The sequence below is a fragment of the Tasmannia lanceolata genome, unplaced genomic scaffold, assembly GCF_043159265.1.
Source record: "Tasmannia lanceolata isolate RefF3 unplaced genomic scaffold, GAP_Taslan_0.1 ptg000037l, whole genome shotgun sequence".
Lineage (NCBI taxonomy): Eukaryota > Viridiplantae > Streptophyta > Magnoliopsida > Canellales > Winteraceae > Tasmannia > Tasmannia lanceolata.
In genome coordinates, this window is record NW_027518714.1 from 8,340,076 (window position 1) to 8,363,475 (window position 23,400).

The 23,400-nt window shown below is 36.1% G+C and overlaps 1 protein-coding gene and 1 non-coding gene across 2 annotated transcripts in view; both read left to right on the forward strand.

Annotated features, from left to right (window-relative positions):
* Window positions 1-23,400, forward strand: part of GSL04 (glucan synthase-like 4) — a 39,466-nt gene that overhangs the window by 8,808 nt on the left and 7,258 nt on the right. The window contains exons 10-29 of the mRNA XM_077370420.1: window positions 950-1,084; window positions 1,164-1,240; window positions 1,358-1,454; window positions 1,867-2,004; window positions 2,120-2,245; window positions 2,352-2,475; window positions 12,981-13,309; window positions 15,475-15,527; window positions 15,615-15,675; window positions 18,944-19,025; window positions 19,384-19,433; window positions 19,561-19,647; window positions 19,874-20,008; window positions 20,106-20,200; window positions 20,284-20,368; window positions 20,490-20,650; window positions 20,817-20,940; window positions 21,041-21,135; window positions 21,219-21,360; window positions 21,436-21,587. Of these exons, the coding sequence (XP_077226535.1) occupies window positions 950-1,084; window positions 1,164-1,240; window positions 1,358-1,454; window positions 1,867-2,004; window positions 2,120-2,245; window positions 2,352-2,475; window positions 12,981-13,309; window positions 15,475-15,527; window positions 15,615-15,675; window positions 18,944-19,025; window positions 19,384-19,433; window positions 19,561-19,647; window positions 19,874-20,008; window positions 20,106-20,200; window positions 20,284-20,368; window positions 20,490-20,650; window positions 20,817-20,940; window positions 21,041-21,135; window positions 21,219-21,360; window positions 21,436-21,587 (2,348 nt within the window). The remainder of the gene's footprint in view (window positions 1-949; window positions 1,085-1,163; window positions 1,241-1,357; window positions 1,455-1,866; window positions 2,005-2,119; window positions 2,246-2,351; window positions 2,476-12,980; window positions 13,310-15,474; window positions 15,528-15,614; window positions 15,676-18,943; window positions 19,026-19,383; window positions 19,434-19,560; window positions 19,648-19,873; window positions 20,009-20,105; window positions 20,201-20,283; window positions 20,369-20,489; window positions 20,651-20,816; window positions 20,941-21,040; window positions 21,136-21,218; window positions 21,361-21,435; window positions 21,588-23,400) is intronic.
* Window positions 19,129-19,316, forward strand: LOC143862887 (U2 spliceosomal RNA). The gene has a single exon (XR_013240585.1). It is a non-coding gene; the product is annotated as a U2 spliceosomal RNA (small nuclear RNA).

Below are 23,400 nucleotides of genomic sequence, written 5' to 3' on the forward strand. Positions count from 1 at the left end.
TTGTTACATACTAATAAGCTATTTCTCATCCAGACCTATGCTTACTTAGATAATAATCTTAGAAATAACAAAATACGCAAGATCATATCAATTCTCAAAGTCTCATAGTCTCAAACATCAAATGACAAATATCAATTATAAAAAACGGGTAAGTCGTCGATGTTGTCCTCATTATTGTCATCTCCCTCCTCGATGTTACTAAATGCCCTCAAGCACATGCAGTGAGCTTGACTGATTTGAATTGATTCGATTCGTTCAAATTCCTCCTCCTCACGAAAAGAGGGTCTTTCAAAAGAAATCCCTATTTTCTTTTATGCAAACTTAATTGGGATAAATCACAATCATATAAATCGTACAATTTACGATCGAATCATAAGATTCAATACAAGATTGCAAGATTCGTACAAATTAAGATTCAATCATGGGATTCAAATTGAAATCCTTAATATTTGATTTGACTCGTATGATTTGTATCATAAATCGTAAGATTTAAAAAAAAAACCTTAGATTTTCGAAACAATGTGTGTGTGTTTGTATACATGTGTATGTGTATGTGTGTAAAATAATGACTACAGACATAATATGACTGTGCTGGCCGACGATACACAGTAGATTGACAATATCTAATAGGATGTTTAACAAGCATAATGAATCATTATACACACGTGTCCCTATATGTATATATATTGCATATCAATGAGATCAATGAGCCAAAGTGGAAGTATTCTTAATTCTAGGGATACAAATGGATGTTTTTAGTATCAACATATTAAAACTCAAAAAAATCCGTGAATAAGTAACCTGGTCGACTATTAATCTGTTTATCTCTTCAAGGTTTTTTAATGTATTTCTAAACCTTGTAGTTTGTATTAGTAAACATTCTACTTTTTATTTATTTCTGAAAATAAATTGCATTTTTTCTTTTCAACGAGGTGGTTACTTGTTTCAGATGGCATATGAATTATATGGAGTGTTGTCTGGCTCTGTAAGCCTCACTGGGGAAAAAGTCACACCAGTATATGGAGGAGGATCTGAGTCTTTTCTGACCAATGTAGTTACCCCAATTTACAAGGTCATATATGAGGTACTCTTTTAATTTCTGTTGTATTTGATTGTTCTAAATCTTTTCATTGGGAGACTAAGTTTCTCTTCACGCACTGAAGGAAGCCCAGAAAAACAAAAGTGGGACTGCTGACCATTCTAAATGGAGAAATTATGATGATTTGAATGAATATTTCTGGTCAGCAATATCTTTCTACTCCTGTTTCTTTGTATGATTGCAATATGTTTTTGGTACAAACACAAAGTTGTGATGCTAATTCATTGGAGAAAATGAATGCTGTTTACCACTTGGCAGGTCTCCTGATTGTTTCCAGCTGGGTTGGCCCATGCGTCATGACCATGATTTTTTCACTGTACTGTCATCCAAAGATCATCATTTTACCAATGCTCAGGTGTTGCCAAAAATCTTGTCTTGTATGTGTATTTTTATTTAACTGCATCCTACCAGCTAGTTCTTTGATTTACTCTCTTTGATCATATATTTGTAAATGGAGCATGTTTACCTCGGTTGAGGTTTTATTTTTTCGTTAAAAGGCCAACACAGAGGGCGAGCCTTGGCGCAACGGTAAGGTTGCTCCATTGTGACCTGGTGGTCACGGGGAGTCACGGAAACAGCCTCTCTGCAAAGCAGGGGTAAGGCTGTGTACATCTAGCCCTCCCCAGACCCCGCAATGGTGGGAGCCTCGTGCATTGGGCCACCCTAAAAGCCAACACAGTTGTGCATGACTGTTACGCATATTTGCATTGCATCTTTTCCTTATCTATTATAATTGAAATTTCATATTCACTCTGTGTGATTACCAGGAAACAACAGGTGAAGACCATGAAAGAAAATGGTTGGGGAAGACAAATTTTGTTCAGATTCGTTCATTTTTGCACCTTTTCCAAAGCTTTTTTTTCACTATACTGTCATCCAAAGATCACCATTTTACCAATGCTCAGGTGTTGCCAAAAACGCTGTCCTGTATGTAACAGATATGCATAACTGTTGCATATATCCGGATTGCATCTTTTTCTCTCGTATTATATTTTCATATTCACTCTGTGTGATTCCCAGGACACCACAGGTGAAGACCATGAAAGAAAATGGTTGGGGAAGACAAATTTTGTTGAGACTCGTTCATTTTTGCATCTTTTCCGAAGTTTTGATAGGATGTGGTCTTTTTTTGTACTATCTCTTCAGGTATAATTAGGAGTAACATAAATGAAGTGAAGCTATTACTTGTTTTTTTTTTTTTTTTTTTCATGATTGTCCTTTCAGGTAAATGATTTATTTTATCAATCTTTAGGCGATGATAATAATGGCGTGGCATGGCTTGGGATCACCATTTCAATTATTTGATTCAGATCCAATCATCTTTGAGGATATTATGAGCATCTTCATAACTTCTGCAGTTCTTAGTCTCATACAAGGTATCATATTTTTATTGTTTATTAATGACTTTTAATCTTCTCAATATGTGCACAATTCTATTTTAATAGCGATAGTTATGGGAAAAAATTGAATTTTTATCAAGTTATTTTTTTATTTGTCAAGTGATCTATTGTTTAATATTGATTATATTTTTTAACTGTAACACTAAGATGCTTACTTTCTAGAAGCCTAAAAGTAGAATCTGTGGGGCTTTTCAATTGATATCTTCAGAGACTATTGCAGCTTTTGTTCTTTTTAGGAAAAAAGTACGGCTCAAAGGTTTATACTTACGGTAATTACCATGAAGCCACAAAACAAGGGGGTCGTCAAATAGGGAATAAATCGAAGTATTCTTGTGCAAGAAGAAGCTTTAAGGGTATAGTGTATATTGGCTCATGGCATTGCACTATTCTTGAGATAATTTAAGTTCCTGTAGTGAGAAGTGAGAACTAGTCAAGATTAATTAAGGTCCCACTGACAATGTGAGTAGTAATAGGTTTCTACTAGAAGAAAGCTTGAGTAGTACTTTTTGGTAAATATAAAATACTATGTTTTCCCTCCAAATTTTCTCAAGGATCATATATCCTAACTCGGATCAATCATAGGGTTGGTCGACTCAGGAGGGTTCCCCAAAACACTCCCCTTTTCATAGACGTTGATCGATCCAGATCGTGGGTTATTTGTGAATAGGAACAATAAATTTAGCGTTCCAAATATTTTTGCATGTCTGAGAATCGCAACACCACGATTTTCTAATATATCCCTAGTTTACGAGTTTAAGTGTGTAGTAAATTGAGTATCCCTAGTTCTTGAGTTTAAATTACATAACTATGTAATATACATTTAGTATATAATAACTAGAACTTGTAACGACCCGATTCCGCAAGTCGCTACGAGCAAAAGAACAACGCAAAAATCATGAATTTTTTTTTTTAAATAAAATAAAATAAGTCTACCATAACAAGAGGTCCTTTCAATACTCATACTCCAACTGAAAAGTAAAGTTTTAATCACTAAAGTTCAAACTAAAGAAAGTCCCGACAAAATAAAAACAGAAAATGACGCAAGACGTCATAGCGCAATAATTCATGAAGCGAACTCTCCGATCACACGATCTCTTATCCCATGGTTTCTTCGTTTGCAAACGCTCCGCCATCTAACGCCTCAACCCCTGTGGTGGAGGAAACAACATTAGAGCAGGGTCCTCCAGAGACCGAGCGGAGTAAAAGGAACAATATAAAAGGGCATGCAATAATAATTCAGATCCTTAGCAATCATCTAGAAGCAATAACAAATAACTGGAGAATAAAACTACGCCATCTATATCAGTATAAACAGGAATGAATGACAATAATGAATGATATGTTATGTGTGCATCGAATATGTAAAATGAGACAGCACTTTCCCCAGGTACATCCGGCTTTTCCCCAGTTTACTTTTTTGTCAGTTCTTTTTTGAATTTCTCCTTTTTGCCGGTGTCTTTGCCGCACGACTACCCACTACCCCTATCCAAAGGTAGTGGCGTTATGGACTCGGATTTCGGTCTCGCATTTAATGCCGAGCCGTTTCGGGGATACTATCCCTTTGGATGGTTTGCCAACGAAAGGCTGTACATGCTTCTCGCGTCGGCCTTTGGACCTTAGGTCCCAGGATGATACCACCACACCCTTAATTTCCCCTTCACTCTCCCCCATGTATGATATGCAATTAGGGATTTTAAGGTACGTTACCTTTGCCTTCTTTTCCTGCATCCTTTCACATAACGGTTAGAAACAGTTTATTATTTATTTCATTTCAAGTAAATAAGTATAATGAGCTATACAGTTATCACAAAGAAAATTGTACACGTAAGATTACTTTGCATGAAACAAGTTATATTGAAACGATTACAACACAAGGTTTAGCTGTCACCTGCCTTGTAAAACCTCGGATGTAAATATCGAGACGGCCTCTAAGTGAGAGTGTGAGGGAAATAATCCTGAAGATAAGAATCATACCCAACCATTTACGTTTGATATAAGATTAAGAGAATAGCAAGGGGATTGTAAATTACCCGACTCGTACTAGGACATTGGACTTAATTTGTATGAATCTTACAATTTGATCGTAAATCCTACGATTCATGTGATTTAACCAAATTAGAGTTTGTATAAAAGAAAATTAACTTTCTTTTGAAATACCTCATTTCCTTTCTACAATACAAGAAGCCTTCGAAATCACTCTAATTAGAAGGAATAAGACAGAGGACAAGGAGTTCGAACGAATCGAACTAGCCATGCACAATGCATGTGCTTGAAGGCATTACTTACATCAAGGTGGGAGATGACTATAATGAGGACAACACCGACAGCTCCAATCTTTTATGACTGATAGTTTTCATTTGATGTTTGAGACTTTGAGAATTGATATCATCTCGTGTCTTTTCTATTTTTAAGATTATTATCCAATATGTATGGGTTTGGATGAGAAATGGATGATTAGTATGTGTCAAGTTTGTTAGAAAACAATTCGTATTACGATATTGAATGACTAATCATGGTAATTTCTATTCGTATTAATGAATTTGGACAAAAAATGAACAATTGGCTATTTTTTTTCTTTAACTTGTTTATACTTTTTTAAAAGCATAGAAAACTTTATAATTTTTTATTTTATATATATACTTGAATGAATCTTACGATTTTGATACGAATCGACAACTATTACGATTTACGATTCGATTCCGGTTTTCAAAGGGCGTATGAAGATAGGACTTCTTACCGATGCCACTCCAAGGGCCAAGGATGGAACCACTGAGGCAAACAAGTGGGATGCCAACAACTCCAACATCTTAGGGTGGCCCTTCAATTCTATGAAGCCCTCCACTTATCGCATCTACATGTTTTTTGAGTTGGCATCGAGTTATGGAACAAGCTAGCTGCGGTGTTTCCTCCTAGTGAACATGATCACGGGATATATCAGCTTTCTCAGTGCATTGCCAGGTCTATGCAGGGGAGATCGGACTGTTGGAAAGTACTATGGTGACTTGGATCGTATCTGGACTGAGATGAGTCACAATGTGCTTCTCTCATATTTCACATCATAGAATGCGGTTATTTTAGCCAAATGAGAGGAGACAATATTCATACCTCAGTGGATTTCGCCTTGAGTTTGTGTAGGCGCAAAATTACATTCTCCCCTCCCAACCTATTGCTTCCCAGAGCAACATCTATGGCATCCGGTTTGCCATTGGGGCATGTCACTCCAATGCGGTTGCACCCGTGGTTATTCACAAGTCCTCTTCTGATTGTATTAACCTCTCAAATTAGACGATTTGATGGCCTATCCTTGTCCTCCCAGGTTATATAGTTCCTTTGTTGTCTTTTTTTTTTTGAAAGATGACATATTTTCATTGACACTAAAATAGTTGCATTGGGGACCAGGAGTCCCACCTGGCAGTACATAGTATCAAAGAAGACTGGGCAGGGCGTACCTTAAGCCAGGAAATCTAAAAAAATATCAACAGCAAAAGTCTGGGCCCTTTTTTCCCATGCCATTCCGTGGTCGGACCTTACACCAAAATCAGTACAAGGGAAGCTTTTCCAAACCATGCCCATCCAACTTCCATCACTACAATCATTCCGACTATCTCCATCATCTCCCTCAAACTGCTTCCAACAACCCCATTACTTTTTAGCAGTAACACCACCCCATTATCATTTTAAAGAATCATCTTAACAACGACCAACAGAACTACCGACTTCCCCTCTGAACATCCCTTTTTTTCTTCCTCACTCTACTAATATTAACACAACAGACCAAACCATATCTATTCAATACTTCATTGGAGACAATGTTTAAAGCCCTCAGTACCCCACCAAAAAGTGATAGGACTTACTTTTTAATATGAACATTTTTCCAACTCCAAGAGAAGCTGCTCAATCTCAGATACAACAGACTCCTCGACCGGGATCTTTTCCCCTAAGGTCTTTTTCTGACTAAGAAGCTCTTCCACCCTCTTAACCCCTGACGCCTTATCTTCTTCCCAACGAAGAAGTCTTTCTTTCTTTTCGTCTTCCAAGAACTTGATGAACTTTTGGACTCTGGCAGAAATTTCGGATTTTGGTGGTTTTGGTTTCAGTCCCGAAATTTCGGTATTTCGGCCGAAATTTAACCATGCATATAATACAACCCTTCCACCCAAATATCAAGATTGCTCTTTTGAAGAAGATGCAGATAAGATCGAGGGAAACCCATGAATGCAAAACCAATTGACAATGCCTCTCCACAGCCCCCTATCCATTGAACAATGGATTAGTTAGTGACTAAAAGAGCTTACATCCTTACACAACATGCGATGATTTGCCATCTGACATCTTTTTTTTAGCACATCTATGGTGAATGGTGCTGACCATTATCCAAATGATCTTCTTACAAAAGCTTTGAGTATTTGGGCCAATGTGAAATCTCCAAATGCACATCCAATGAAAATGACTTACAAGAGAACGGAAGAAATTTCACACTATAAATTATGCCATTGTGATTGGGGGTCCAAATTCTCTGATCCATGGCGGGGGACACATTTTCAAGTCAACTCAATAACTCAAGGAGTGTATCAATCTCTTCATCTTTGACAATATGCCAAGTAACCCAGCCGCACACTACTCTATCCCCCCCACTATCGGACAACACTCGACACTACAAACCCTGTTCTCACAAGCTAACCTATATACACATAACACAAGGGAAAGATACCAAACCAAAATTTTTATCATACTCGAATCCCCCCTCCCCCCACTTAGCCCCAAAAAACAAATCCCACACTAAAGTTGGCAAAAGAGAGGAGTCATTTGTAACACTGTTAGAGGGGTCTACATCCCACCCTCCGATCGGTGATCCGGGGTCGCACGATCCTAAACGTGGTTTGTTTGTGACCAAGATCGCCAAAAAATGGTGACCTGCGGCGCCCCCCGAAAAAAGAGAGATGCAGAGAGAGAGAGAGAGAGAGAGAGAGAGAGAGAGAGAGAGAGAGAGAGAGAGAGAGAGAGAGAGAGAGGGACGAAGGTGAGAAACATATACAAATGATCCTTTTAAGAAGACATTGATCAAGAACATACTAATATAGATGATACTATTGTTTGACTAGAGGATTTGAGATGGAGATCACTTGATAATGACGACATAGAAGCTTCAGACGATTATATAGAAAAATATGATATAACATCATCCATGCATCCTTTGATACTTGTTTCTAGCACAAGACCCGCTCCTCCAAATTCAAGAAGGCTATTAATTCATCGACAGGGACTATAACAAACTTGCATATCTAGCTTTGCAAGAGGGAACACTTCGATGGACATGGGAAAGAGAGCTACACAATAGTTTATTAGTTTGATCATTTGTCATATATTTAATTTAGAATTGGGTAGTTGTTTTCTGTTTGCTTTTAGTTAGGATTGACAATGCAATATATGTTGGTACTTTTAGTAATATTTGAAGATCTTTAAACTTTATATATTTTGGGTTGGATTGGAACTGGAATTTTCATTTTGAGTAAATATGAATGGCATGCATGAGATTTTTATTTTGTTTATTAAAGATATGTAGTATGGACCAAGGTTTTAAATGTCGGTTTCGGTGTTGGTTTTGGCCATGACCGAAATATTTCAGTTTCGGTGGAAATTTTGGTTGAAATCATGTAAAAAAAAACATAAAATTTTGTTTTTTATAAAATTTTCACCGATATGTCTCAAATTTATCTAACTTATATGAAAATTGATTTATTTGGCTTCGTACATAAGATTTGAGATCTGCCTATATATATCTAATATATAAAAGAGGCTTTCAAAAATACTTCTTTATAAGATCTGTTTAGATAAAAAGAATCAATTTTTTTTAGAGCTATTACATGTATAGCCTTGATGCGATCGAAGTAGTCACAAAAATCATTTTAGGGAACTCTTTGTGCATACACTGCTAGTTTAGAAATGTGTCCCCAAAAATTTGTCTTATACTCTTATGAGCATGCACTTATAAGATAGTACCTACTCAAAATTAGTTTAAAACCCAATGCGTTTATATACAGTTATGATGGAAAACACTCAAAGCTCATAAATTTGATCTGATTTGGACAACAAAACACACACACACACACACCTATAACTCATACATCTGGTCTATTTTGGGCTTGAGAATACAAGTACATACTACCCAAAAATCTGGTCCATTGTGGACTAGAAAATACATGCTTACATATTATAAATCTGCCATGTTTTCGGGGACATAAGATACTCTCATTTTCAAATACAACCTGGTCCATATTTGGTCCTAAAAATCTTAGACCATCAGGGTGTAAATCTGGTCCAATTTGGACCTAAATACTCATATATGTGTAGGACAAAAATCTGGACAGATTTGGTGTTCTCGATTAAGGTATAAAAACAGTACTAAAATTTGGGCCTGTGTACTCTAAAAACCACATACTATTGGCCCAAAAATTTGGACAGATTGTGTTCCCAGGTGGGGCACACAATAAGATAAATATTTGGACTATTTCATGCTCCCAAAATGGGCACAAAACCAAAAATAAAAATAAATAATTTCGCAAGGTAGTAATGCTCATAGAATCGCTGAGATAAAAAGACATGCAAAATTTCATTTTTCTCAACTTATACCCACACGACAGTTGGAGTCGAAAACCATAGTAAGGTTTCATTATTTTGTAACCTAATACACATACAACTGTTGGATTTCATATATATATGGATTCGCAAGATTTTAGAATGTAAGAATTAAACCAACATCTATTCATCCATTGAACACTTACACGCATACATATATATATGTATGTACATATGTGTTTTTATGAATAAAAATGATGGTTTAAGATCTCAGTATTTATGATGTTTGAGTTACGTGAAATGAAAACATTACACAATCATGAAACTCTTATTTCATTCGTAAAATCTACTACAAAGAGGGTTTATCAAGAACGCTTGATATCTTCTCTATTTAAATCACATATATATTTATTTGTTTTCTCTTTTCCTTGTTTTATAATACTTAACTGTTTAGGGTTTTGCTTAGAGAATGAATAAGATTAATTAGAACCAAGAAAATCACAAAACTTACTTGGATGGAGTTAGGGTTTGATAAGAGCTTCAATCTTCTTCTTCTCTTCTTTTCTTTCTTTCTTTCTTCCTCTCTCTCTCTTTCTCTAAAAATTTTGGGCGAGAATGGGAGAGGTGTACGTCACTATATATATATATATATATATATATATATATATATATATATATATATATATATATATTTATTCTATTTTCCTTGTTTTATGATTGGTAAATTAAGATGAGTCATAAGAGGGCTATAGTAAGTTACCAAAAACCCAACACCTTGGTCTTATTTATAAGGCATGATAGCCACTTTTTATGGGTTTTAAATTTTAAAGAAAAGGAAAACAACCAAAAGAGGGGATTACATATATTCCCTAATTTTTGTTTTGATTTGCTATTTTGGATAATCTACTATTAATGATAATATTATATCCCTAAAGTTTCTCACTTTACATCATCCATAAGTTTACTTTATCTCCAAGTAATCCCACTACTTCTATTAATGTAAAGTTCCCACTATTGTTAAGAGTTTTTGGATTTTTAATTAAAGAAACTAAGATATCCAAAATCTACGAATTTCCTTTTAAGATTACTTGTAATTAGTAAATCTAAAAGGCATCTTTAAATTTACTATCATCACACCATATCATTGATTGCTAATTAAAAGCAATCACATATATTTCCCTAAATAATTACTTATAATTAGTAATCCTACAAAGGCATCTTTAAATTAACTATCATCATACCATATATATATATAAATATACATATATATATTTATATATATTTATATATATTTATATATAAAGAAACTAAGATATCCAAAATCTAGGAATTTCCTTTTAAGATTACTTATAATTAGTAAATCTAAAAGGCATCTTTAAATTTACTATCATCACACCATATCATTGATTGCTAATTAAAAGCAATCACATATATTTCCCTAAATAATTACTTATAATTAGTAATCCTACAAAGGCATCTTTAAATTAACTATCATCATACCATATATATATATATATATATATATATATTTATATATCTAATTTATTGAGGGTGGGCCCACACCATATGCACGTTTTCCCATACAAAGGAAAAGGTGGGTTTCTTCCCATAACTTTTTATCTTTTTTTTTTTTTTTGACTTTCCACGTTTTAAGTGATATTTTCCGTGGAAATTATTTTTACAACAAGACTTATTTTCTTCTCTCATTTAGGGAATTTAGTTATAACCTTCAATAGCCTTAGATTCTAAATCTATGGATCAAAACAAATTAAAGGAAAAAGAGTGATTAAAACTAAGATCAAGGGTTGATCATTGATGGATCGTTGATCCCCACCCTTGAAAATAGATTCACTGATCCAATGGCCTAAAATCTTAGAGTTTTGAAAGAAGAAGAATCACAGTCATTACAGAACTACTCAAAGAAACAACCTCCAGTGTACCACGTACAAGAGGAATGACCCAAATGAGCCTACCTTCATCGTATCTGGTTTCATGGGAAGTAGTGTGCTTCTCGTACCCCTTTGCAGAACGATCCACATTCCAGGTAAAATATGGTAGATCTTATAACTAAATGGGCTGTACAAGTGGGTCCAACACATGACTTTTAAATTATTTATACTCTAGAAACTACTTCAAAATTAAAATAAGAAATTCAATGAAAACAAAAAATTCATAACAAAGGAGTTAATATGAGGCTTTACAATGTATGTGAACAAAGAATGACTAGATTCCTTGGTAATAAATTCAAATAAAAACTGAGAAAATAAAAAATAGAAAAATGTTTAAAAGAAGTCCCATGAAATGGTAAAAAATAACCACATTAATGTGCAAACCTCAAAGTTTGAGGAGGCCAAATGGGGAGAATAGAGTTGAATTTTTACCATTTGATGGGTCATGTTGCGATGATCTATGTCATAGTTAGAAGTTCCTTGCAAGTCACCATTTAGGAAAGCATTTTTAACATCAAGTTGCACACTGATCAACACAAGACCAAAATAAATTAAATCCTCGTGTTATAACTTTCCCATCAAATGACATTCCATCATTTGGAAATCACCATTTAGGAAAGCATTTTTAAGCACAGATTAAATTAAGTTTGGCAACAAGTGCAAGCCTTAGAAAGGTCAATGTCAAAGGTTTGAGTATGTCCTTTAGCAATTTATCTTGCTTTTAGCCTCTCAAGTCTCAACCATACCATCAGGAAGATACTTGACTGCATAGACCCATCTACAATTGGCCACACATTTTCCAATTGGTAAATCAGTAAGCTCCCATGTTTTTTTTTCTGCATGAGAGCAGTCATCCCCTCATCCATAGCTCTTTTCCATCCCCATGAGAAAGGGCTTCCTACCATGACTTAAGCAAAGATGTAGAACAAAGAGACAATCAAAATGTTGATCTTTCCTAAGACTGGAGTCCAACAAAAGAACTAAACTCTATAGGAATTGGTGTTCTGCATATCCGACCCCAATTCCAACTAGGAGTTTCTTTCCTTAATCAATATGTTGAAAAAAAAATCTAAGAACGTGCCTTGAGTGTCCACTCTCCAAATTCTTTTATATGGTGTAACTTGTCAAAACATTTTCCTCCAACCTACAAAGTAGGTTAAGGATCGCGTTGAGCTCAAAATCCTTAATGTTTTATAAAACACATTATTCCAAACAAGCCTACCCCACCCTCTCATGAAATTCTCTAACTTTCACCATGGTTCCTATAGAACTCGCTATTCCAAACTACCCTCGCCTTCCCTCTCATAGCATTCTCTAACTTTCACCCTGTTGCCGTTGACAATCCTATATAGGCTTGGATAAGCTTGGCATAACAAAGAACTACGTAAATAAATGTCTTCTCAGAATATCACCCCTCACCACCCCCACCAAAGAAAGGTAACACTTGTTCCACACTTTTGTTTCATTACCTCCACTGTTGGTGCCCAAAGAGTTTTATGAGAGACCCTAACCTTTTACATAACAAAAAAAGGAGTTTGTGTGCGCATGCGTGTGTGGTGGGGTGGGTGTGTGTGTGTGTGGGGGGGGGGGGGGGGGGGGGGGGGTCCATTCCTAAAGGAAGACCCACATACGATAGAAGTAACTTGGGTATTGTGGCTTATACATTGGATAATCTTCATCTTTTCTTCTGATTGCTCGTTTTTGCCTGACATTCACAAAATCATGGTGCCATTCCAGGCTGCAATGGGATGCATTTATGTGTTTCTAATTTTCAACTGTCACACATCTTCTATTGTTTCTTCCTTTACTTCCGTGTTATGATTTCAAAATACTGTGAATGTTTTCTCCAACTTCTGTGTTGAATGGAGTGAGTTTAGCTTACTATATTACTTCTTGGTCGTTCAAAAACTATGTGACGAACACTATAATGATCTAAAATAAGTTTCATGTTGGCAGCGGTCCTTGATATTGCCTTTACATGGAAAGCAAGGCACATTATGAACTTCTTCCAAATCCTAAGATATGCGTTGAAGCTTGTCTCTGCTACAACTTGGACTATCATTCTTCCAATTTATTATGCTGATTCTAGAAGAAACTCTACTTGCTCAGCCCAACGATTTGGGAGTGGGATTGGACAGTGGTGCTTCTCTTCATATACTGGTATGGTTGCACTATACTTGATGACTAATGTCATAGGGATGGTGTTATTTTTTGTCCCTGCTGTTAGCAGCTACATTGAAATCTCGAATCAGCGGCTATGCACCATTTTGTCTTGGTGGGCACAGGTAATTTTATCTGTTTGATTAGTCTCCTGCCTAATTTGGACACCGAATTATTCATACAATTGAATACATATATTGAGTAACTAGAAACTTCTTATTTGAGCCCAATTTATTAATCTTGAAGTAGGCAATGGTGTTTACAAGAAGATAATTTCTCTATGCTACACCCATCATGCTAGCCATCATGGTTGTATTTTAAGTGATCCATGCATATATAAACTGCAATTCGTTCATTTTAGTTCCCTATGGAAATTGTAGTTTTAAGTATTGAGAGTGGAAGATAACAGTTGTGTGGTAGTGCTGAAACCATTAGCTTGTTTGACAACAGGTTGATAGTGTACAGGACGTTCCATATGCCAGAGGCCAATGTCTTGTAGAATTGTATAGGACATGTATCCAGTAATTTTGATTGGGTCTCTGACCATGTGGAAATTAACAATCATTTTTTTTAATGGTGAAAGTTTTCATAAAAAGCAAGCAAAGAGATGACACAGAAGAAATACAGTGGCAAACCCTTCAAGGGGAGCAAAGAAAAGAAGATGAGTCAAGGATGGTAACGTGGATATCCACCAAAATTTTCATCCAGCCAGGGCTAGTGATGCTGTGGGTGTATTTCCAAATTTTGTTAGTTTTATGACAGTCTAGTGAGTGACAACATTTTCCCATATTGGAAAGCTTAGAAACATCCAATTAAACGACTTTAACTTTTTAGTCCTACGTCAGATGTGTAGACAAAGTGCCCAAGGAAAAAAAGCCTATAAGTATTGCTTGAGTTTCCTTTTATTCTTGTACGTACAAGTCTTTCTTTCTTTCTTGTTTTTTGAAGAGAACCCTTTATTATAAGCAAAAGAAGTGCAAAAGTTACAAGGGAAGATCTTTCCCAATTACAGACTAATCTCTACCGACTCCGTCCTTTGCAATTGATTCAGCCACCTCATTTGCTTTACTCAGCACCTGAAAAAAGGAGACATCTAACTCTGTATCAGAAATTTAATTGAAGATATGGGCTATTCTCCACGAACCATCATTTCTTTGTAATTCTCAAACAATCGTGTTCAATGAGTCCCCTTCTACCCATGAAGTGTGGAAGATTCCCGTTTTTATCACTCAAATACACTATCAAGTGGTGGATATAAGTATGTATCTAGGAGTGCATCTGTGCGGAAAAATACGGTTTTGGTTTCGATATAAGTTTATGTTTTGGCATGCCTTTCGGTGGGGATGGAAATGGAAACATTTCGGTCATTTTGTGTTGGTTTTGGTGGAAATTTAAAACCGTAGATACAACTTGCTGTCATTTACACACCGTAGGAGTGCAGCTGTGCGGAAAAATATCTGTGAAATTTCGTCAGTTGTGAAAGCTGGTTAACCTCATGCATAAAAAAGCTAGTTAACAGTGCAAAAAACAAAAAGAGTTGGTCACATCCTATATACCGAGTGTTAATTCCAGATTCCTGTTCGAGTCACAAGCATGGACTATGAAATTTCTAGCAATTCCAGGATTTAGTTTCCAACAAATTAAGCATGTGATGTTTGGGTTTTTACATATATGGTAATGGTAGTTTTTGTGGTGCAAAATTGTAAGGATTGAGAGCAGAGTTTGTTTTGTTTTTAATGTGGTTCATAAGCATGGTTTTAAATTTCGGTTTCGGCTAAAATTTCGGACTTATCCGAAACCAAAATTTCAGCTGAAATCCCGAAATTTCGGGCGAAATTTGGTATTAACGCGTGAAATCCTGGATTTTTTGCACGGGCAAAATGTCGATCAAAATTCTTTAACGAAATAAAAAATTAATATTTTATTATAAATTTCGATTTCACTACGTTTCGGTTTCGTTCGGTCAAAATTTAAAACCATGTTCATAAGTTACTTGGGGAATATTACACCTTGAATAACAGATTAAGCACCACCATAAGTTACTCTGGTTTAGGGGAGCTGTTCTGTCTATAACTATCACGTTCTCAATGAAAAACTTCGAGATCCTTTACACTAATACTTGCAAGGTTCTAATGCTGTGATGATAAAGTTGAGTTATCATCCATTTCATCATGCATCATTTCTTTGCTAGCCGATTATCTGCTTTGATGACATTAAATGATTTTTTCCCCTATGTTTTATTTAGTGTGATTCTTATATGATTACTCATGAAAGTCCTTACCATCTGCAGCCTCGACTTTATGTTGGACGGGGAATGCAAGAAGGCCAAGTTCCCCTATTGAAGTATACCCCTGAATCATTAATTAGAAGTGTTTTCACCACTCTTTATGTGCCCTCTTGTAATGTGTATGCTTATGCCATGCTTTCCAGGTACACACTTTTTTGGGTGCCATTATTGTTAAGCAAACTTTCATTTAGCTACTATTTTGAGGTAAGTGATTTCATTTTTTCCGGTAAGAATCTAATGATGTGCATGATGCTTGATAAGCTATGCTAGATTCAATGAGAATGATCTGATTTATGAATGACCACCGAGTGGTATTCAGACTCAAATATGTTCTGCAGTTTATCTACCCAACTTAAGATTGCATGTGAAATTGATGTATGTATCATATTTAAATATTTATATGAATTACTTGTGAAATGTGACATTTACTAAATTATAAGACATGTGCAACAATGGATGTCACTAGGTGTTTGGTGTTATTAAACCATTATGATGGATGTCTTGCTTACCTGATGGTTTCTAAATGTGTATTTGTACTTATTCTAGTATTTCCCGAAGTTTCATGTTAAAATTTTATCATTTGCTTATGTTTTCATATGTTTTCATGATTTAACAGGATTTCCACCGAAATTTCCAACCAAAACTAAAATGTTTCCGTTTCCATGGAGACTGAAACCAAAATCAAAATTTTAAAACCTTGGAGAAGAGATGTATGGAGGAGAATAAACAAACCTATGATATGTACTGAATAAGGAATGTTAGGTCTCGCCATCGTCAAATAAATCAAAATTCCAGTGATATATAGTTGGATCTTCAAGAGGTGTAACATTAGACTGTCGGAACTTCACATTGAGATCGATTGGCGTATCCATCTTCAAGAGGTGTAACATTAGACTATAGCTTGATGATGATGGTGATGGCTGAAACTCCCCTCGCGGAATTGACTTTTGTGGAATAGACATAGAAGGGATTGGATGATGACCCGCCGGATTTTGGTGGTGGTACAAGGTGGAGGCCGTCGGAGATCCGATGGTGTTGTTGGGTGGTCGGCTATCGTGCACGGTTAGGGGCGCACAATAGCTCTTGGCCTTCGAGCGGGATTTTTGAAAATTGAATTCGGAATGTGGTAGAGAAGTCTGTGTGACATGGCAAGTCATGGTTCTGACTTTGTGGGCCCCACAATAGGGCATTTTTGTTGGATTCGTTACAATGAAGGCTTGGGTAATGTAAGGGGTAGTATGAGGGGTAATGGGCTTTTCTTTTGGGCCAAGGAGAATACTCCTAGGCAATTCATACTATGTAAATCTGGTGGGACTACTAGTCCCCATTGTAAATTTTGCTAGTATGAATATATTTGTCAATTTAAAAAAAAAATTATTTCCTCTCTGCAAAGTAGGCTTAAGGCTACGTATATCTAGCCCTCCCCAGACCCCGCAATGGCTGGTGCCTCATGCAGTGGGTCTCCCTTTTCCCTTTTCCCTTTTCCTTTCCTATGAGATAAGGGTACTTTGGTTATTTTTCATAAGATATGGATATATTGATTAATTTTCATTAGATATAAGCATTTTCATGAGAGATGGGTACTTTGTCACTTTCTATGAGATCAAAGAATTTGGTCATTTTTCATGAGATAAGGGTACTTTGGTTATTTGTTTTGAGATATGAGTATTTTGTCACTTTCTATGAGATATGGATACTTTGACACTTTTCACGAGAGAGATACTTTGGACATTTTTCATGAGATGTGTGTATTTTTATCCTTTCTATGAGATAGAAGTATTTTTGTTATTTTTACGAGATAGGAGTATTTTGATTATTTTCTTTGAAATAAGAGTGATTACTTTCTTTGAAGTAAGAGTGTTTTGGTCATTTTTAGGAGATATGGGTATTTAATTATTTTTTACATGATTTTATTCATTTTTTATAAGATAATGTTACTTTGGTAATTTTTCATGAGATAGGATACTTTGGTTATTTTTCATGAGATATTGGTATTTTTGCCATTTTCATAAGATATCTGTATTTTTATTATTTTTCATCAGATGTGTATTTCGGTCTGTATTTATTTTCCTTTTCATATGATATGTTAATTTCATTTGAGGGGTGTTTCAGTCAATTTTTTAGGTATGATACTTGGATAATTTTTCATGTGATAAGCGTATTTTTTCCAATTTTCAAGAGTTACTTTCATCATTTCCAATGGAGAAATGATATTGGCACAACCATATTTTAATAATTGCACAAACCCAGCTGGTCTTTTCTTTTTTAATTGGCTTGTGAGAGCTTTTTTTGGGAATTGTAATAACCTTTGATAGCTCTTTAAATACTAAAAGACAAGATAGGTTAGTGAAAATATTAAAGGGAAAATTACATTTACACCCCCTCTAGTTTCTGACACATTCAACTCTAACTCTGACTTTCAAAACGTGACACGTACACCCCCTGAGTTTTCAAAACGTGACAAGTACACCCCCTCCGTCAACGGTTCATCCGTTTAGCATGACTGAAAGACTGAAACTAACTGTGGCTAATATTTTGAGGACAGAAATACCCTCATTTGCAAAGGGATTAGGGTTAGGCCATTTCTCACCGCCGCCGTCGCACCTCCAGCCATCGCCGCCGTAGCCACATTCGGCCACCGCCGCCATTTCTGGCCACCACCGTCACCCCCACCACAGACAATGAAACCCCACCCGATGGCTACATTAAACCCACATTTCAATTAAAAAAACATTGATAAAACAAAAAAAAACCCCTAAAATATTAGGGTTTATGTGCAAATCATGATAATGGTGTGAATGAAGACATAAAACTCCTAAATTGAGGGTTTATGTTGATAAATAAACAAGGGTTTGAATCAAACCCTAATTTTCCGTTTTCAAGTTTGAAAACCCTAATTTTCAGTTGGGGAAGACGAGGGCATTTTGGTCATTTCCCCCTCGCCGTCTACTCTGTCACGTTAAAAAAACTTCAGGGGTGTACTTGTCACGTTTTGAGAAGTCACGGTTAGAGTTGAATGTGTCCGAAACTAGAGGAGGTGTATCTGTACTTTTCCCAATATTAAAACATGGTTGTGCTGATGTTATTTCCCTTTTCAATGAGATAGTGAGAGTTGAAGTTGATAAAATTTTCCGGCAGCCTATCTACCCCTATTAAAGGAGTAAATATAGGAGAATTCCCTCGGTGGAATAATCATCATTTGGGAGCACAGATTAAATGAATGTTTTACCCTCTATTTACTCTCATAAAGAAAGGAACCAAATGAAATTAAGGTTGGGTACATGTACAGGTTAGAAGACACCCATATTGGATGTAACAGGGCTTTGGAAAGGACTTGGTTCACTTTTGCGTCATTGTTTTTAGGATTCTATTCTGTTTTCATATGTGTGTTCGTGCGTGCATCAGCACACATCTCCAATGTTGTAGTTTAGGCAAGTAAAAAATTGATTGGGGTGGTTGTGAAAACATGCAGATAAAACCACTTGTGGAACCAACAAAGCAGATCATGAAAATCAGTGTTAGCAAGTATGACTGGCATGAGCTGTTCCCAAAAGGTGATCTTCATATTTCTTACGTACAAGACTACAAATATTATAGTTGATCTTCATATTTCTTACGCACAAGACTACAAATATTAGAGTTTAGATAAACCACTTTATACCTTTCTCAGCCTTTTGGCTAGATCAAGTGTAGTATCTGTTCTTATAGGTTTAATATCAGATACTTGGTCCATCGGATCACATATCTAATTTCTATTGGGAAAGGGCCTACAACAATGGTTTGCTATTGGAGCCCTTAGGCGTCGCCCATGCATTGCACTACTGCACTGGCCTGGTGCATCCCAAAAAAAAGGGAAAAAAAAAGAAAGATAAATAATTGACCTCTAAAGAAGCTAAAATTTTCTTGCTTCAGTGAAAAGCAATGCTGGTGCAATTGTCGCTGTTTGGGCTCCAATCATACTTGTGAGTTCTCTTGATATTTACTGAAAAAAAAAAACACTTCAGCATTATGTACAGTTTTTCTCTTTGATCATCTTTATTCTTTTAGAATTCACGTATTTGAATATATGTTATCTTGTTTATTATGAAGGTGTACTTTATGGACACTCAGATTTGGTATTCTGTTTTCTGTACGATATTTGGTGGAGTCAGTGGCATTTTTCATCATCTTGGTGAGGTGAGCGGGTTTATTTTCTATTATGGGAATTATTATTTGTCTATTCTTTGTTATCTTTTTTCTTTCCCTCCTATGTTCTTGTATTGATCCTTGTATGTTTCTGACCTCCTCGGTCTCCTTTCGTCCTTACTGAAATCTTTTTCCATTCAAAAAAAAAAAAAAATCTTTGTCTATTCATGGCTCCTATCTGGGATATACTACTCCTGACCAATTAGTTTCTTACTAGATTCGTACCATGGGAATGCTAAGAAGTCGATTTCAATCCTTGCCTGCTGCTTTCAATGGTTGCCTCATTCCTCCCTCACCGAGAAAAGAACATAAGAAAAACATAGGGGGTTTCTTCCAGCAGAAAGTTCACAAGGTCAATGAGCTATTTATCTTTCTGATGTAGGAAGTGACCCTCATTGTTTAAAGAATTCTGAAGCTCTTACAATAACATTTCACCTTATGCTCTTCAGGTATCTGAAAATGAAAAAAGTAGTGCTGCTAAATTTGCTCAAATATGGAACCAAATTATCAGTAGTTTTCGTTCAGAGGACTTGATAAGCAACAGGTATATGCTGATTTGCCGGTGTAAATATTTACCAAGATTGTCCGTAACGGTCAAATCCAACAGAACTGTTTACTTTTCAACAGAGAGATGGATTTGATGACTATACCTTTGTCATCAGAATTAACTTGTGGTTTGGTCCGTTGGCCTGTTTTCCTCCTGGCTACTAAGGTACTTACCATTTCTTGATGATCTCTCTGCCTGAGTTTTGTTGTTTTGTTGTTGTTGTTTTTAGTGAGCCTGAGATTTCATCCCCATTTACCCTCTAAATATTCGTTCTTATTTATGTCAGTTTTCAACAGCTCTGGACATTGCTAGAGATTTTGTTGGAAAGGATGAATATCTTTACAGAAAAATAAGAAAGGATTACTATATGCACTGTGCTGTGAAGGAGTGCTATGACTCATTGAAGAATATTCTTGATTTCCTTGTTGTGGGTGATACAGAGAAAAGGTTGAACGCATAATCTTTAGTCAATTTCTACTCTTCCCATTTAAATTTGTGCTTTTAGATTCTTCTATGGTTTTCTCAATCTCTTATTTGAGTCTAGAAATTTGTCGTCTTTACTTCCATATTGTATCCTAAATTTCGCTGTAACATTGCCTGAGGTGTTTTTCAGGATTGTAGCTGAAATAATTTTTGAAGTCGAAACTAGTATTAATAGATCTAGCTTTCTTGTGGATTTCAAGCTGAGTGGACTATTACCTCTTCACACTAAATGTATTCAACTGGTTGATCTTTTGGTAATTCACACGCTATTACTCTTCAAATTTTAGCTTTTCAATTCACAATTCTATAATTATAAGTAACATCTTCCTTGATGTATGACATGTTTTCTTCTAGCTTGAAAATGAAAAATGCCATCAAGATAAAGTAGTGAAATTACTCCAAGATATCTTTGAGGTTATAACAAAAGATATGATGATAGACGGGTCCAGGTTAGATACACTCCACCCTATTCTATTTTGCCAGATTAGGTTCTTGATATATCTTAACCAAAATTATATTCAACTACATGCAGAATTTTGGGTTTGACATCATGCTCCCAACCACTGGAGGACACAGCTTGTTTGTTCAGACGTCGTGAACCACAGTTATTTGCATCAAGTGATCCCCCTGCTATCCTTTTCCCTCTGCCAAATAATGGCCCTTTGAAGGAACAGGTGATGATCTTGTTCATCTCTATTTACTTCATTTTTGGTTCAAAACTGAATTTGTACCACATTTTTTTGTTTCAGGTCAGACGTTTGTATTTGTTGCTCACTGTCAAAGAAAGCGCTCTGAATATTCCCATCAACTTGGAAGCTCGCCGGCGTATTTCTTTCTTTGCAACTTCCCTGTTTATGGATATCCCTGCCGCTCCTAAAGTTCGTAATATGCTGTCATTCAGGTTAGCTGGCCCTTGTTTTTTTTTTTTTCTTTTTTGTTTTTTTCCTCAATCTTTTTTCCAAGTGCTCAAACTGTGAAACTTTCTAAACCCCTGTCATAACTAATGCAACAAAAATATTAACACAACAAGATCAGTTTTTCTACGATAAAAAAGTCTAGAGCTGAAAGATATTCAAGTGAATGCGGGGTCTCCGGGTAGCTCGATCGGCCAGTAGTCACCTTGCCGTACGATTTTCTTAGCAAGCAAAAGGCTACCCCCAACTCCCTATAAAGCCTCCACGGACACATGCGTGGTCTTCTTTCTACCACGGGGATGCCTTTTACCTTGCCTATCCACTTCAACTAAGATCAAGCAAGGCAGAGGTGTTTGTTGGCCTTGAGACTTCGTAACATCCTTCCCAAGATTATTAGAAAGGAACAAACAGGATTGTTGGCCAACATATTCATCCTCGACAATTTCATTGCTGCCTGGAAAGGGATGTCTATACAACCTGAATAAGAAAAGGAAAGAAAAACAAAAAGAACCTAGATTGATTACATTGCTTTGAACCCAGACAAAAAGATACAACAAGCATGGGAAGATGTGTCCATCCATACAACCCGAACAAGAAAAGGAAAGATAAATGAAAAGAACCTAGATTCATTACATCGCTTTGTGCCTAGACTGATTACATTGCTTCTAATAATGAAAACACCTCTCGAATGATCAAGTTTGCTCTATCCATTCTTTACCTAGCCAAAGTATCCACAACCTTGTTTGTATATCTTGGCCTATGCTCGAATAATGGGGATATCCTATCGCATATAGCTCCTAGGTCTATTATCTTCATTATGGTGTTAAAAAAATCTCCAAGGCCATAGAGCCGAGGTTTCAGGTTTCTGTTTCAGTATGCATTTCAGTTATGATGGAAATAGAAGCATGTCAGATTTGGAAGAAATTTTCGGTGAAAATCCTATAAATTATGAGAACGTATGGAAGAATATGAAAATGAAAGGCATTTAAGATAAAAATTTCAGTTAGTGCTATAATAAGCACAAATGCACACTCAGAAGCCATCATATAAGCGAAAACCACCCATAATGATTTAACAACACCGAACACCTAGAGAAGTGTATTGTCCCACATGTCTAATAATTCAATACATACCACATTTCGTGTGTAATTTATATAAATATTTATACATAATACATTCATGATATTTCACTTGGAATTCACATAAATACGATTATGTAGCCATTTAAAAAAAATAAATACGAGAGAGGGAGAGAGCCTTGGCGCAACGGTAAGGTTGCTCCATTGTGACCTGGTGGTCACAGGTTCGAGTCATGGAAACAGCCTCTCTGCAAAGCAGGGGAAAGGCTGCGTACATCTTGCCCTCCCCAGACCCCGCAATGGAGGGAGCCTCGTACATTGGGCCGCCCTTTTAAAAAAAATAAAATAAATACGATTATGTAACACTTACATTTTTGGTTTCGATATGCGTATCCATGGGGATGAAAACAGAAATAATTTGGTCATTTTGTGTCGTTTTTGGTGGAAATTTAAAAAATATGCCTAGAGTTCTTTTGGCCCGTGATACTGTGTTGAGTTGGGTGTCTTGAATTCCACCCGGTTGCGGTCCGAAATATTGTGTACGACCCGGATGCGGCCCGTTTAGGGGCCAGGGGCAAAGAAGCAAACTAGTTCAGCTTGCATCCACTGCCTATTTAGAGGACATATTATTTATCTTCATCTTCAATAGAATGAGTGGACATTTTATTTGTAATAGATTGATACTTCCACTGCCTACCAGTCTAACTGATTCCTTTTTTGG